This window comes from Meleagris gallopavo, chromosome 3, assembly GCF_905368555.1.
Source record: "Meleagris gallopavo chromosome 3, MGAL_WU_HG_1.1, whole genome shotgun sequence".
In the NCBI taxonomy this organism is placed as follows: domain Eukaryota; kingdom Metazoa; phylum Chordata; class Aves; order Galliformes; family Phasianidae; genus Meleagris; species Meleagris gallopavo.
Window position 1 is genome coordinate 3,397,526 of NC_139406.1, and position 15,501 is coordinate 3,413,026.

The following is a 15,501-nucleotide window of genomic DNA, read 5'->3' on the forward strand; positions in this document are numbered from 1 at the left end:
GGGACAGTGAAGCCAGCAAGAATCACAAAAAACATGAGGAGAGCAATCAGAGATATGTAAGAGCAACCACTTATCCACCAGTAAGGAAAGTACAACAGTGAATGGGGAAACCCATGTCCTCTTGAAGCACATGGGTTTAATGAACCTTTTTGCAGTTTTTGGACGCTATCCTTGATGTGCATTTCAGTATTTTTTTGTTATTATAATATATAAGACTTGAAATGGAAAAATTTAGAAGGAGCTGATCTTTTTTCAGGAAATTAGTGTAAGAACTGAATTATGCTGAAAAAAAAAACCAAGCAAAAACAAAACAGGATTTTACCTTTATTGGGTGAGATTTCTGGTCATAGCCAGCATTGGGCCTGGTTTTTGACCAATTTCATATGAAAAAAAATAGTCATCCAAAATCTTTGTCAAACTTCTAAAGTCAGAAAAAGTAATTTATAAGACAATCTGCAGTACCCTCTGAGAGATAATTCCCTCAACAGACAAATAATTATAAAATAAAAAGAAGAACAGAAATACAGGTGTCTTTTGAGCACCTGTAGCAGAAATGCTAAGTCAGGGCCTGAAACAGTGATTGAGCACCAATCCCAACCCAGGGGAGCTCGGGTGTATGCAACAAGCCTGAGTGACTGGAAGGGGTGGGACCTTCCCAGACTTCATTTAAGGACTGGCAGTGGAGGCAAAGGTATCTCTTTAGCTATCCCTGCCTACTAGGGGCCTTCTAAAAGTAGGTAGTTTTTTCTTCCTTCATTTCTGTGTCCATGGTTGCTTATTTGGGCTTGTTCTCATTTGCTGCAGCCTAGGCTTGTGCCGCTCTGCTGTTATGGCTGTACTTTCCATTGCATTATTGCTTTTTCTGGTCAAGGTTGCAAAACAAAATTGCAACATTACAAAATAAACAGCAATGAGAATACAGCATATGTTGATTCCGAAGATGAAATAGGCTGCTATGGTCTTCTCATTCTGTTGTATTTGGAGTTATTTGTACAATGTTTTCATGAATATCTCACTGAAACTCTATCTTACTGGTGTAAAGAGATGGTCGCTGTTTTTTGAAGATAAAAGTAAACATTAAAAATAAATAGTTGGAGTGATGGCTTGAAGGACAGCAGGGACACTTCAGAGATAAATAACTTGTCTGTTCTTTTATGCTCTTATTAATTATCTAACATAGACAGTAAAGGACGTATCAATGAAAGTTCTAGATATATTAAATTGAGGGAAATTAAAAAGGAAAATAGGAAAGAGTTCAATCTGATAAAGCATGTAGGGATAATATGAGAAGATGATACAATTTATGGAATAAAACTCAATTAAAACTAAAAAGCTATTCTAATTTACAAGGGGAAAGAATAACTCAAGATATGCACAATCAGATAAGCCTGCAAAGAAATGATATGTAAAGAATGTTAGGGGACAGTTTTTTGCAACATAAGATAGCGAAATAAAGAAGTCAGAGCAGCAGTTAATGAAACTGGAGTATATAGGCATAATCTTTCCAAAGCCCCGCATGGGATAGTCTGTTCGTTTCTGTATCAAATAAAAAAGGATCTGATAAATTCAGAGCAGCAAACATAGTCACTGAGGTGAAAAGTAAGTTTGACTTATAAGGATGAATGAAAAGTCTTAAAAACCTGTAGTTAGATTAAGAGATGAGTACAGCCTAGAAAGAAAGAAAGAATCTTGAAATGCATTACATTACAGATACTCTTGGGAACAAGCTGGCTGGGCTGGTTAGCAGGGCTTTAAACTATATATTTAGATTGGAGAAGGGGGTGTACTGGGTAACAGAGAAGGGTGTAGGAAGGGTTCCTCCGAGAAGGCAACGAAGCGAGTAGCTAAACTGAAGTGCCTCTACACCAATGTGTGCAGCATGGGAAAAGAACAGGAGGAGTTAGAAACTGTGGCACAATAGTTCCAGATTCATCCACACTGGTCTTCTTCCCCTACAGCTTGCTTTTTGGCATGCAGGAACAGCCTGTTCTTGGGCCTTTAAGATTTTCATCTTGAGGAGCACCCAGGCTTCCTGGACCCCTTACCCTTAAGGAACAACTCCCAAGGGACCCCTGCAACAAGCACCCTGAACAGAAGGACATCAAAGCTGTGGGAGTGAGTCCAGAGGAGGGTCACAAAGATGATCAGAGGGCTGGAGCACCTCCGCTATGAGGACAGGCTAACAGAATTTGGGGCTCTTCAGCCTGCAGAAGAGAAGGCTCTGGGGGCACCTTATAGCTGCCTACCTGAAAGGGGCCTACAGGAAAGCTGGGGAGGGACTTTTTATGAGGGCATATAATGATAGGACAAGGAGAAATGGTTTTCAAATAGTAGATTTAGACTAGATATTAGGGAGAAAGTCTTTACTGTGAAGGTGGTGAGACACTGGAACAGGTTCCCCAGCGAGGTTGTGGATGCCCCCTCCCTGGAGGCCAGGCTGGATGGAGCTTTCAGCAACCTACTCTGAGGTGTCCCTGCCTGTAGCAGGGGGTTGGAACTAGGTGAGCTTAAAGGTCCCTTCTAACCCAAACCTTTCTATGCCAATTCTATGATTATCTGCTTGCCATTGAGGCTGCCTGTTGAAGCTTAGTGGGGTGGAATTATTCTCTCACAAGTGCAGGGTTTTCTAATCACCAGGTGTCCAAGCTTCCTATTTTTCCTGCAGTCCTGTGGCAAAATGCCCCCTGAAGCATCTGCTGCTTGCTAGCAGGCTGAGGACAGTCTAGGATAGGTGGTGTAAGTTTGCACAGCTCTAGCCCTTTCATCCCTCTTGGGGAAAGGAACATTTGTAAAGACTAAAAAGGCTCTTGTTAGATGCCTCTTACCCACACTGCTGCCCCCTTTAGAGTTGTGATTGCACCAGGAGCTGTCAGAGCTGGTCCCAGTCCAGGTGGCCTTCCCCAGGCTTGTCATAGTTGGCCTCCCAGCTAGCTGCACAAGCTTCAAACTTCACACAATTTGGCTGGTTAAAGGTGTCTCCCTTAACCTTCCAGGCAGCCCGAGCTGCTGCTGCTGCTGCAGCACACTTTGTAGGCCTTGCAGCAACCTCAGTCAAAGTTGGAGTCATCATCCATGGAGTGAGTAAAAAAAAAAAAAAAAGCTCACTCATGCATCTCTTGGGTTTTGAATTGGCCACTTAGATATTTAGCAGAGCAAAAATAAAAACGATCCCTCTAGATTTGTCTAGGGATCAGGAAATGCATCCTGCTTTCTTTAGGTATTTTTTGAGTGGTCCTGTGATGGAGCTGGTGATCCTTGTGGGTCCCTTCCAACTCAGGATATTCTGTAATTCTAGTTAGAATTACAAATTTAAGAAGCTAAGAGTAACACTACAACTCAGTAACCTGGCAATACTAAAACTGGGAGGTGCTTGCTAAACTTCTTGGCGTTCATGTCTTGATGAGCAGTTAAGCAGTGCAGCATAAAAAGTGAGCTTGTGGGAAGTAATGCTCACCACTGATTCAGGGGGATACTTTCCCTCAAATCCTGGGCTAGCATTTCAATACCAGCTCTGTGATAAAAGACTATCTGCCCATTAGCACAGAAAACCCTGACTCACATAAAGTGTACTCCACCACACAGTTTCTGTTTTCCTAGAACTACTTCTCTGTTGTTATTGCTAAGGATATTGTTTTATTCATTAAGCCTTTCATTAGCGTGCTGCTGGCTTTCATTTTCTAACAGCACCCACTGTGTTAATGATCAGTGTAATGTTGAATACTCACTGTGGGAAATAATGCGCGTAATACATGCAGAAGGACAATTGAATGGGCATTTTAATCTACTAGTTTATTCTTCCACTGCTATTTAAAAGTCAATATCATTGAGGGAAAACGCCAAGGCATCATCTTATGAGGAATCTTGCCTTTGAAGAGATTTAAAGGAGCAATGAAAAGTAAAGAGAGCATTAAAAATAAAGCAGTACTTACATTAAACTCTCCCAAATCCAATTACACTATTTGCAGGTGGATAGATATTTCAGACAAGGCATTTTAACAGTGGCACTGAACATCTTTCAGCTTCATCTACTGAATGAAATAAATTGCAGTGACCTTTTGACATATTTTTGTATAAGCCTGAATCAGAATCCCAAACCTAAACACCTCCAAATGCTGAGGCATTTGGATCTGATAGACAGATTAGCTAGGTAGACAAGGATAAGTTTCGGTATTTGTGGAGGAGCAAATAGAAGTCTTGTAGTGCATTACAGTGTGCGTAATCATAATATCTGGATGGAAAGAACATGCATTTGAAAAGGAGAGAATGACTAACTGAGGCAATAAACAATAATGAAGAAATGCATGGGAAAGCAATGAAGTTTTCCAGGTATTGGAAAAGGCACTATGCGGGGCATGAGCCACCTGAGCTACTGCTAGGTGCTGGCATTCACAGAAGGGAAGCACAAGCACCAGGTGAGATACAGACCAGCTGAGTATCAGCAGGGCCCACATCAGGGGTAGCTGCTTAAGCAGGTTTGCTGCACGGTGAGAAGCTTGAAAGCAACAGCCGTGGCTGGACTGGATGCTTGAAAAGTCAGCTTATTCAGTAAGGGAAAGAGGAAGGACATTTCACCTCAAACCCTTCACAGTTCTGCCTTTGCAAATATGTACCATAAACATGTCTGTGCAAACAGCCACAGTAATTACATAATTCACACTACGTTAACTACATAGAGAAGTTATCATAGGGGTATTGTCTGAATCCAGCTGTATCGCTTTGGGAGCACCCCTTCCTCTTGGCTTTATGATACTGGGGAGAAGCTGGGAGCAGACCCTAAAATGCAAGCAAATAAAAGTGATCACAGAAGAGCACGTTCTGCCAAAACCACTGTATGGGAACTGTTGATCACAGCCTGAACCTCTGATTGACCACCTGAGGCAAGCAATGAGTCAGCCCTGGGAGCACAGCTGAAGACAATTCTCTTGTGCTACTGGAAGGGATGGAGCCTGGCTGCATCTCTCCTAGATCCCATTTAAGAGCTGAGTACGAGAAGGGAAGGATCTTTTTTGGAGATTGCTCCTCTTGGAGTCTTTGCAGCAAGCCCAGGACAAGGGTAAGCTTTCCATCCATTCTTCTTTAGCGTGATAACCTGTTTAGCCTAACTTTCCTGTACATTTCTTAATCATAATATCTATATATTCAGAAGCCTGAAATGTGTGGCTGTGACATCAAGAGAGTGAAAGCAGAAAGATTAGCAACAGTTGGCAAAAACAAACAAAAAACTCCACCCTTAAAAGCTATCAGAGAACTACAGAATCACAGAATGGTTTGTGTTGGAAGAGATCTTGCAGATTATCCAGTTCCTATCCCTGTGCTATGGGCAGGGACAGCACCACTAGGCCAGTCTGCCCAAAGCCCTGGCTTTGAACACCTCCAGGAATGGGGCAACTACAACTTTGGGCAGCGTGTGCCAGTGCCTCACCAGTCTTGTAGTAAAAAAATTTTTCTCTTAACATCTAATCTAAATCTCTCTTAGTTTAAAGCCATTGCCAGTTGTCCTATCACTATACTCCCTGACAAAGAGTTGTTCCCCAGCTTTCCTGCAGGCTGTGTTTACTGACTGGAAGACCACTATCAGGTCTATCCTGAGACTTCTCTGTGCTGAACAAGCCCAGCTCACTCAACTTTTTTTTTCTGGTTAAGGTGCTCCAGCCCTCTGATATTCCCAGTGGCTTTCTATGGACCCACTCCAACAGATCTTTTTCTTCTGCTGGGGATTCCTACTGCTCCAGCTGGGGCCTCATGAGGGCAGAGTAGAGGCAGTCACCTCCCTCACACTGCAGGGCAGCACTGTTTTGGCACAGAAAAGGATACTGTTAGTCTTCCAGGATGAAAGCTGTTGTCAAGCTTTTCATCCGCCAGAACCCCTAAGTTATTCTCCACAGGACTGCTCTCAGTCTGCTCATCACCCAGCCTGTATCCATATTTGAAGTTTCCCCAGTCCAAGTGCAGGACCTTGCATTTAACTTTCATGAATCTCATTTGATTCATGTGGGTCCACCAGTCATGCCTGTTCAAGGTCCCTCTGGATGGTGTCTCTTCCCTCCAGTGCGCTGAAAGCACTACTTGACATGAATGACACACTTCCTCATTTACTGTGAGAAAAGGATTTCTTGACCATCACGTGAGGCCACTCCAGCAAAATACTATTCCAAGGAATGACAAAATGTTTTTTTGTTATTTCCTCTAAGTAAATAAACAATTAAGAAATTTCTAGCAAATCTATTAGGCAGAAGGAGTGAGTAAAAATTAGTATATTACTGGTAAAAAGTCTACATTTTTATGAAAGTTTCTACAATACCTTTGTGCACCGTTGGATATGAACTCTGCCTATAAGTACACATGCAAATTGGTAAGGAAAGACATGAGCGCAAGCTCTTCTATCATATGACAATTGTAGGCAGCCTGTGGAAGGAGCTAACCTCAAGCCAGCCAAAGAAGCTGGGGACAAAGCTGTCAGCGTGCAGATTACACAGCCACACTCGTGACACTAGAGAAGGCTCCCACTCCGAGACGGAGTTCGGAGGGAGGAGGACTGGGCTTTCCTCCTCATCTCCTCACGCAAGGTTTCTGCCTTGGACTTCACCACCCTCGCAGCACACTGTGGTGCCCATGCAGCTCCGGGTAGCCCTGCCAATGCAGGCCTGGGAACTGTGGGGAGGGGAGCACCTGGCTTTACAAGGCCCCCTCTGTAAAGCGCGCGTTTCACAGCGACCAAGGAAAGACCCACGGTGTTTGGGTAATGGGGTTGGGGTTTTATTGGGTATAGGGAACGGGTGATATGGAAAGCGGCGACACGCCTGTAACAGTGTCACCGTGAGTGTCGCCAGTAGTGAAAGGTGGTCCTCGTTGAGCTGTTGGGTGACACTTAGTGGACGTCCGGCTCGGGAATCTCCCTGCTGGTGGATCTCTCGTGGTCCTTGTCGACGTGCCTGACCGCCACTCTCCGGACCTAGGGAGTTCAGTGTAAAGCTCAGTAGTTTTGTGAATGCAGAGACATGCAGCGCAACACTGCAAGTCTCTCTGCAGTACAGGAGAGTGGTTCTGCTAATCTAGGTCTAGCGAGAGCTTGCTCATGGTCCCTGTAATGTAACTGCAGCCCTTGTGGCCAGTCCCGATCTGGGGAAGCCTGCTGTGGGGCTGAGCGACCAGGTCGTGAGTCAGGCCGTGGCTGGGACTTCGGCCTGGGCACATACAGGCTGTGAGAGCGAGGTGCTCAGGGCTCTGTACTCTGGGAGGAGAAGGAGGGACTCCGGTTGGAGAATGGAGCGCCGCCAGACACTGGACGGCACCTCAGACCCTTCCGCCTGCAGCTGCCTGGAAGGGGTGTCTGTGCGGAGGTCTCCGCCTCCACAGCCAGCTGCTCTCCATCCCACAGGCCCAAGAGGGTCTTCCCTTGGCTTGCTACGGCTAGCTGTGACACGGTGCTTACGAGATCCCACTTACCACTCTACGTGCCGCCTTGTCTGGCCTTGGCCCAGCTGGGGGTGCAGGTTTGTGTTCAGCTCCTGGCAGATGAAGGATGCCAGGTGCGTGTATCGATGGCCGACTCCACCACAGCACTGCAAGCTCACTGTAGGCACACAGCGGGAGGGAGTGTGAGCACAGGGAGACCGGTCTCTTGCTGGGGCTCCCAAGCTTGGTGCCTGCCACCACTGCAGGAGGTGGCTGTGCTGAGCGCCCGCTTCCAGGAAAAGCCCCTCTTTTGCCCTGGTGCTGCAGGGGGTGGGAGAAGGGCAGCGTGGGAGAGCAAACTGTCTGTGCGGAGAGCTTTACCTCTGGAGCCGGTCCTGCAGATCCTTCTCTGCATCTCTCTGTCCCTGCTGCTCACGGGACACCTGCCCCACAATGAGCTTCACCACCTCCCGCAGGGCCTCATCTGTCCTTGGAGAAAGCGTCCTGCAACAGCAAGCACAAAATCTGTCTCACTCTTCAGCTGTGACGCCCCTGCCTCTTTCTTCACCCAGTCTATTCCACACATGGCCCCACTTGGCCCCACAGACACTTTGACGCAGGACGACTTCCACGCACGTGGGCTGCCTTGGGCTCCAGAGAGGCTCGTGGCATCGGGCCCTAACCACGATCATATCCACGGCCTCAGAGCTCTCAGGGCGCTGTGTGCGGCACCACGACTCAAAAGCTGGCTTCCCTGATCCACAGCACAGGTGACTCACCACCCCCCCCACTGCCCCTGGCCTCGGATGGAGTTGGTGCACGCTTACCGTTTAGGCAAAGCAGCGCTGTCCCAGAAGACTCTGGGCGGCTCTTCCTCGGCCTCTTCCCGCTGCCCCATCATCCTCTCCATCAGGCTGGGGCTGGGGCTGGAATGCTCTGTCTCGCTCTCAGACAGAGAGATGACATATTCTTTCTCAGAGGCAGAGGGTTCCTGTATAGGAAAAGACACTCAGCACTGTGGTGCTGCTTCCCAGCATGCAGCTCCCCGCAAGACCATTCCAGTGGGGACTGCAGTGGGGCAGGAAAAGAATCAGGAGAGGGACCATGCAGTCTCAGCTCCCCTGGATGGGAAGGTGCTGCTGCTTTCTTGCAGGGCTGCAAAGTACCTGGGCCGCTGGCATCTCCACCTCTTCCGGCTCAGCTTCCGTGTCCTTCACTTGCTTTTGCTGCTCGTCTTTTCCCGCTTTCTTCTCTTGCAACTTTGGCTGCTGCTTTTTCTGCATCATTTTTGGAAATTTATTCACCTCCTGCTTCACCTTCTTCTCCTGCTTAACCTTCTTCACCTCCTTCACCTCCTTCACCTTCTTTGCCTCCTTCTCCTTCTTCATCTTCACCTCCTTCACCTTCTTTGCCTCCTTCTCCTTCTTCATCTTCACCTCCTTCACCTTCTTTGCCTCCTTCTCCTTCTTCATCTTCACCTCTTTCACCTTCTTTGCCCCCCTCTCCTTCCTCACGTTCTTCCCCTTCTCCTCCTTCTCCTTCCTCACATTCTTCCCCTTTCCCTCCTTTCCCTTCTTGGTCTTTTCAGGCTTTTTCTCGAGGGCGGCCTAAATGCAACAACAGGCAACGTTAGTCTCTGGGGAGGCTGAGGGCTTTTCCTTCCTGACTCCAGGAACCCTCTATCTCCTGCCTTTCTGGTTTGCTGCCAGGCTCCTGTGGACTCGACTGAGGAGCCCTTCTGTAACAGCCAGGAAAATAAACAACCACTGGGCTAAATGCATCTGGCAGCTGGCAGTTCTAGACAAGCAGTCGGGAACATCCCCAGATCAGCTCTTGGGGTGGCTTTCGGGAGGCTAACGGAAGTGGACAGCTTATTCTCAAGTGCCCTCGCAACTGATCTCTCTTCAAGCGAGGTGTCACGTGAACACGCAGTGAAGAACGCTCTGAGAATCAGAGATGCATTTCTACAGTTCAGTAAGGCAAATGTGCTGCAGCAGTCTGTGTCACGTACCCTTTTCTTCTCCATCGCTATGGCAAAGAAGTCCACCATCCTGGGACCCAACAGAGGAACTACTTTCTCTTGCTGTTCTTTTTCTGGCAAGGGTCTCCCCGGGATGGCCGGTAGCTGCCTGTAAAGACACGGTGGGGAGAGCTGACAGGAGGGCAGGAGGTGCTGGGTCTGCAATGCGTGCTTGAAAGTGTTTCAGCAGCTTCCTCAGCAAAAAAAGAGTCTGCAAGAGCCCCCAAACGACTGATCTGGTCTCTACCACTTCCCTTGGAGACCTGGGAACAGCCTGCAGTGCTGACAGCAGCCCAGAAACACGCTCACTGCTATTCAAACGCTCCTAGGAAAGGAACGCCCTCATCCCTTCTCGGGACGTTTCTTGTCACTTTGGGCACCGGGCTTGGCAAACAGAAAGGCCCGGTTCACTTCCATCTGAAGGGAAGCAAGAAAGTCTCCGCGCTCTTGCAGGGTGCATTTGCCATTAGTTCCCCAGCTAAGAAGGGATGCTACGGGACGTTTGTCATGCAGAGCTGCTTGAGTTCATACAGCCGCTGGATCCGGGAGAAACTTCACTCCCACAGAGGCAAGAGCATGGCATCGCCCGCATTTCTTCTGCCAGGAGTCTCACCTGGTGCGAGGCTCTTTCTCCTCGGCTGTCTGGTCTCTCCCCGGCATTCCAGTCAGTGCCGGTAACCTCTTTGGAGAAAGCGCTGCTCGATGAAGGAGGCGCGTCTCGCAAAGGTCCCCTACAAAGAGGAAAGGAGAAAACTTCAGACAAGTTGCGTTTCTGACACGGTTTTGGTCCGACTCTTCCTGGCTGTGGGGCAACGCTGTTCCCTGGGGAATGCTATTTGATGCCTTCATCTGGTCTGTGTGCTGAAATGGGGGAGGCCCTGGCAGATGCCGGTGGTCTCAAAGAGCCATCCTGGGGAGGGGACTCGTTTAGCACAAGAGGGGCTGGCTCTTTCATCTCTTGATGCATGTCCCACGCACACAGCTTTGCTCCTGGGGTGTGCTCACACCAGAGGAATTGCTTTTGAGACATCTGAGAATACGAAGGGAAGCAAGGGTAGTGATTTCCAGGGCTGGCAGGACAGGCTGCCGAGTGGAGGCCACTGGGAAAGTGTCTCTGATGGGATGATCCCCGTGGCCACTTGTGATGGAGGGCTGCTCTGAGAACTTTTTTCGCAATGGATCACTCAGGCTTTCCCATAACGGGTACAAAGAGTCACCAGAAGCGTCTCATGCTCTTCCAGGCACTCTGCGGTAATGTCAGCTCTAGCTGTCTCCCGACGAGGAGGAAGGAAAACAAAGAGCCCCCTGATGGCAACCACAGGTCCCTTACCTTTCCTGCCTCTTGCCCAGCCTTGCTCACGTCTGGTCTTTAGGTGGTATTTCAGGTCCACCTTTGTTGTTTCGGGCTTTTCAAGTACGATCTCGTGCTTGTACCTGAAAGAAGAAGAAGCAGGCTGAAGGAAGGGCAACGCTTCCCCTTGCAGCTTGACCCAATAGCGGAGCGACAGAGACAGAACGCAGAGCCACTGTAAGGCCACGTTTCCCAGAGCAGCTCATTCTGGAGAACCGTACCAGGATCTCCAGAAAGAGCTGCTGGTGAGGCCCGTCAGTACGTGCCAATGTTTTTCTGTCCTTGCTTGTGAGAGCAGATGAGCTCCCAACCAATCCCCCTGCCTGCTTCAGAGGAGGAAAAATATTTTTTCCCACTCTCTCACTCAGAATGCTCACGGAGAACAGACCGGTTGCTCCCCACCCAGTTACCCAACAGCCCTTTTTGTTCTCTTCTTGCCCTCCGAGTTTCTTGCAGACTAATATCTTTGCAGCTCTCAAGGCTCAACTCCATGTCCCCCACCCGCACCACTTTTGGATGGCACTGCGCAGCAGCGACGGTACGAGACAGAGCTCTGCGGAAGCCCACCCCGCTCAAACTCCCGTTTGCACAAGAATCTGTTCTTCTTCCAGCCCTTGGGTCCTAAGCGATACCCTCTCTCATTTGCAGGACAAAAGAAGCACAGGGAAAGAAAACCAGATGGAAGACTGGTCTAAATGCCCCCCCAGTTTCGACACTGGCATGGATGCAAAACGTGACTTTGCCATGCCATGCTCCTCCAAATGCCATCCAACTGAAGTAGAGCGAGCAGGGAGTTCCCTGCAAACCAGGCCTCTAAACACTGAAAAGTACCGTGGCGAGTACCATCTCACTCAGGCGCGGGTGGCAGGAGCAAGCATACTCACATTGGAAAGACAGTAATGTGTCCGGAAGAGGTTAGGGAAGCGGCGCAGTCGTTGCGGGAGATGACCGACTTGCTCATTTCTGGCATCTGCAATCAGAGCGGAAACAGACGATGGGAGGTGGGGACACTGGGAATGGCTGGCAGCTCCAGTCTCTCTTAGCTCAGCACAATGAGAGCCGCCAAAGGGAAGCGTCCGGGCCTCAGCAAGCCTTGCTCTGCCTGTGCCTCTGCTCCATGCTCTGAGTTGGGGCTGAGCAGTGGCGCACACTCCCTGTGTCTCTTGACAAAAAGTGAGGCCTTTTGAGGGCGCTTATCCTGGCGCAGAGCCGGGCCATCTCACGTAAAGGAAGAGCTCTACAGCGCCTGCTTCCCTGCACACCACCAGGAGCCCAGGTGGCTGAAGAAGCATGGCAGGCCAGGAGAAAGCAGTCCCCTCTTCCCCGGAAGGCATTTCAGAAGAATCAGAGGTAGTGCTGGGAAAACGCAAGACCTACCCCAAGAAGAGCCTGCAACAGCTCGGTAGTCCCGTTGAGCTTCCCCAGGAAGTCCTCGTAGAATTTCATCTGGACACGCTTCCCTTCGATCAGCAGCATGCCAACATCCCACCAAACGAAGGCAACGTTCTGCCTCTTCCCTATGCAGGCGCTGAACTGGCAGACGGTCCTTTGCACGCAAAGCTGCGCCGCGCCTTCAGAGATGCCGGTTTCTGAGGCTATCTCATCATAAGGAAGTTGCTGGTACTCGTCGTGTCCTGGAGAAGCGAGAGGAGAGGAACGTGAGCACTTGGAGAGCCACTGAGCAGGCCACGCTCAAAAGTCAGCAGCTTCCAGGCCCTTGGGCAATGCACTGCTATTGAGATTTTGAGGTGGAACCATTGGTACGTCTCTGCAGAGGGTACAGAGGGTAACAGAGGGTAACAGCACACTCCTTCACCTGGCACACTTTCCCCACTAGAGTGCCAGGGCAGGCACCTCTGTCAGACTCCACTCTTCCTACCTGCAACGTCTATGTAGTCATATTGGAGGTTGTGGTCCTGTGCAAGAGCCTTTGCCAGATGAAACACGGGTCTCTCAACAAGAACCACATTCTTCTGCTGGCTGACTATGTGCTCTCTGACAATGGTGAAAGTGCCCAGTTCAGGAATGCACACAGCCTGAAAGAGAAGAAAGGGCGGATCAGAAGAAGTTTTGCAGGGAAAGACGGAAGACTATTTCCCTCTCGCCCCTCCTCCCCGTGAAGAACCAGAGAGCGCAGTCTTCTGGCTCATAAAGACACGAGCGCAGTTCCCAAACTTGCAGTCACCCCCAAAGGATCCATTTGACTCTGCCAGCAGAGGAATCACGAAGGCCCAGAAAATGTCCAGCCCTCTTTCCCTCATTAGGCCTGGACCCCCTGGCATTTCAGAACTGACGGTGCAGCCAGCCTGCGGCCCATCTTGCATTGCAGCACCCCTCTGGGGCGTGGTTCCTGCTTCCACGGAGGGGAAGAACAGCTGCGCTCCGTGGCAAATGGGCTCCCGGGGCCAAATCAACCGTGAGTGGGAGGAAAGAAGAAGGAGGCAAGTCCCACCTGGTAGAGAGCCAGCTGTCGACTGAGATAATAGGATGTGCTGAACCAAAACTTAGCGAGCTCTGCAAAACAAAAGGAAAGACACGTCATGCTCCCAGGCGGCCACCTCTAAACACTTCAGCACACCGAATTCCTGCCAGAGGAACGATGCATTTCTGAGACGAGCAATTCAGTTCCGCTGGCGGCTTCTGCTTGGAGATCCCTGGGAAGGCAGGGGCCAGGCCAGGAACAGAAGCCAGGGAGTCGCGTCTGCCCAAGTGCTCCTCGGGCCCCTGGGCTGCTAAGGCAGCTGCCTTCTCGCAGCAACCCGCCCTGCTCAGCCGTCCCCACCTTCCTCCCTCAGGAACAGGGCTTCCACACCTGTTCTCAGAGATGTCACCAGGCCTGACAACACGTGTGCGCCATCGGGCCCGAAGGCCTTACCAGACTTCCTGATCTTCTCAGCAGTCGGAGTCGAGCAAGGTCTCGAGAAGAGGGATTCTGCCATCTTCCTTCCCCCCTCACCGCAAGTCAAGAGCTGCAGCGGGCGGGCGGCCGTCCAGCAAAACAGCCCTCCTCCTCAGCCCTTCACCCGTGCCCCTACTTCTGCTTCTCTCTGCCTACTGCTCCTCACGGCACAGCAGCTCCTCCAGAGCACGGTGGCGGCGAGATCAGCTCCTCGGCGAGCGCCTGGAGTCTCGTCGGCCTCTCTGGGAGATGTGGGGAGGGCGCGTGGGGTCGGCGAGCTTCAAGGGGGTGGTCACCGCTGCGATGCGGGGCTGTGCCATTATGAGCTCAGGCCGCGTCACAGAGGGGCTGCACGCGCCCTGCCGCAGGGCCTGGCAGAGCGGGCTCTGGGCAGGGACGCCTTTTGGGAGCGGGCCTGTGGCAAACGGGCTCTCCTGAGCGTGAGAGCGGCGAGGTGCCGGAACGGGCTGCCCAGAGAGGCTGCGGCCGCCCCGTCCATCCCCGGGGGCGTTCGAGGCCGGCTTGGAGGCGGCCTGGGCGGCCCGGTCCGCTATGAAATGGGGAGGTCGGCGGCCCCGTCTGTGGCAGGGCGTCGGAGATTCCCGATCCTCGAGGTCCCTCCCAAGCCGGGCCGTTCCGCGGTTGTGCGGGCCTCCCGGCGCCGCGTCCCGACCGACGGGGCGTTTGCCTGGGCGCGGGCTCGCCCCGTGCTCGCCCCGTGCTCATCGCTCGCTCTGCCCCCCCGTCGCGTCCTCGGACGGAACCGCCGACAGCTTCTGGACGCCCTCCCGCGACTCCTCCCGCCTTCGCCTAGGACTCGGACGCGGCGGGCTGTGGGCAGCGGGCGGGCCCCGGTGGCGGCCCGTGGGAGCGGAGCCCCGCGGCTTCCCCGCGTCGGATCGGAGCAGCCCAGGCGGCTCTGGCGCAAGGACGCGGGGACGGCGCGGCGCGGCGCGGCGCTGACTCGTTACGGCGACGGATCGCGTGCTTTTTGATCCGCGGGCTGAACACAGCCCTGCCCGGAGCCCAGGCTGTAGCGCCTGACGCACGGACTCACGTGGGAACGATCCTAATCGTTTGTTACAAGTGCTCACACCACTTGCAGAGCTTCGCAAGTTTCCTGTCCTGGCTTTCCCATCCGCCCCTACAACTCTCCAATCCTCCTTTACGTGTCAACAGAGCGTTCTACGAACGCCCTTCAACCCATCCCGCAGGCGCTTATCCACTCACAGCCGTTCTTTCTCCTTCTCGAGCTGTCCTCGGTTCTCGTGCCGTTTCGCTTGCTCCACAGCTGCTGCTCTGAGCGGTTTTCCTTGTATTCCCACAGTTCCCCCTTTTCTATTTATTTGGAAACTACCACCGTACTCTAAAATAATAACACGAATTATCTTATTAAAATAATCGGTGTATCTCAATCGAGCCCTCGACTGACAATACTCCGATCGTGAGAAAGGAGGCAAGGCAAACACGGCATACTGACAAGAAATACTGTTAGCCTACTAAAAAGAACAACACACGTTTGGCCTGCAACCCAAGTTTCTGCAACCTGGAAATAAATCCCTGAGGGTCCCGTTCTGTGTTAATCTCTAACTGGTTAGAAGAAGGTCTTCAACTTTTGTATATTCTGATAGATTGATTCTGAACAATCACTAAGATTTGTACAACAAATGCTTTTAGGGTGCTCACAACTCTGCCTTTGGGCTAGTAGAAAATCAACGGTCGTACAACTTTATGCAGTTGCATGTCAGATAGAGTCAATATTAGTGGGCAAATGTGTATCACTAGAGTATCACTAGGGGCATTATTACTTATCGGCCCTTGAGAAACGACAACCTG

At 50.9% G+C, this 15,501-nt stretch overlaps 1 protein-coding gene across 1 annotated transcript; it reads right to left on the reverse strand.

The window, feature by feature from the left end:
* Positions 1-6,751: 6,751 nt before the first annotated feature.
* On the reverse strand, positions 6,752-13,323 carry LOC104910085 (uncharacterized). Its single transcript, XM_085219900.1, has 13 exons — positions 13,219-13,323; positions 12,646-12,802; positions 12,144-12,400; positions 11,651-11,736; positions 10,746-10,849; positions 10,029-10,146; positions 9,182-9,524; positions 8,757-9,002; positions 8,562-8,711; positions 8,223-8,386; positions 7,777-7,899; positions 7,447-7,573; positions 6,752-6,952 (listed from the first exon to the last, which is right to left on the reverse strand). Exons 1-13 carry the CDS (start codon positions 13,306-13,308, stop codon positions 6,869-6,871), a joined length of 2,049 nt encoding a protein of 682 aa, XP_085076026.1. The 5' UTR covers positions 13,309-13,323; the 3' UTR covers positions 6,752-6,868.
* Between the last annotated feature and the right edge of the window lie 2,178 nt (positions 13,324-15,501).

Excerpts from the sequence above, each read along its gene's own strand:
- LOC104910085 (XM_085219900.1), bottom strand. The coding sequence starts at position 13,308 with ATGACGTGTCTTTCCTTTTGTTTTGCAGAGCTCGCTAAGTTTTGGTTC. Across the intron at positions 10,147-10,745 it reads CTGGGCAAGAGGCAGGAAAG|GGGACCTTTGCGAGACGCGC; the intron begins GTAAGGGACCTG and ends TCCTCTTTGTAG. Across the intron at positions 9,003-9,181 it reads CTTGTCTAGAACTGCCAGCT|GCCGCCCTCGAGAAAAAGCC; the intron begins GCCAGATGCATT and ends TGTTGCATTTAG.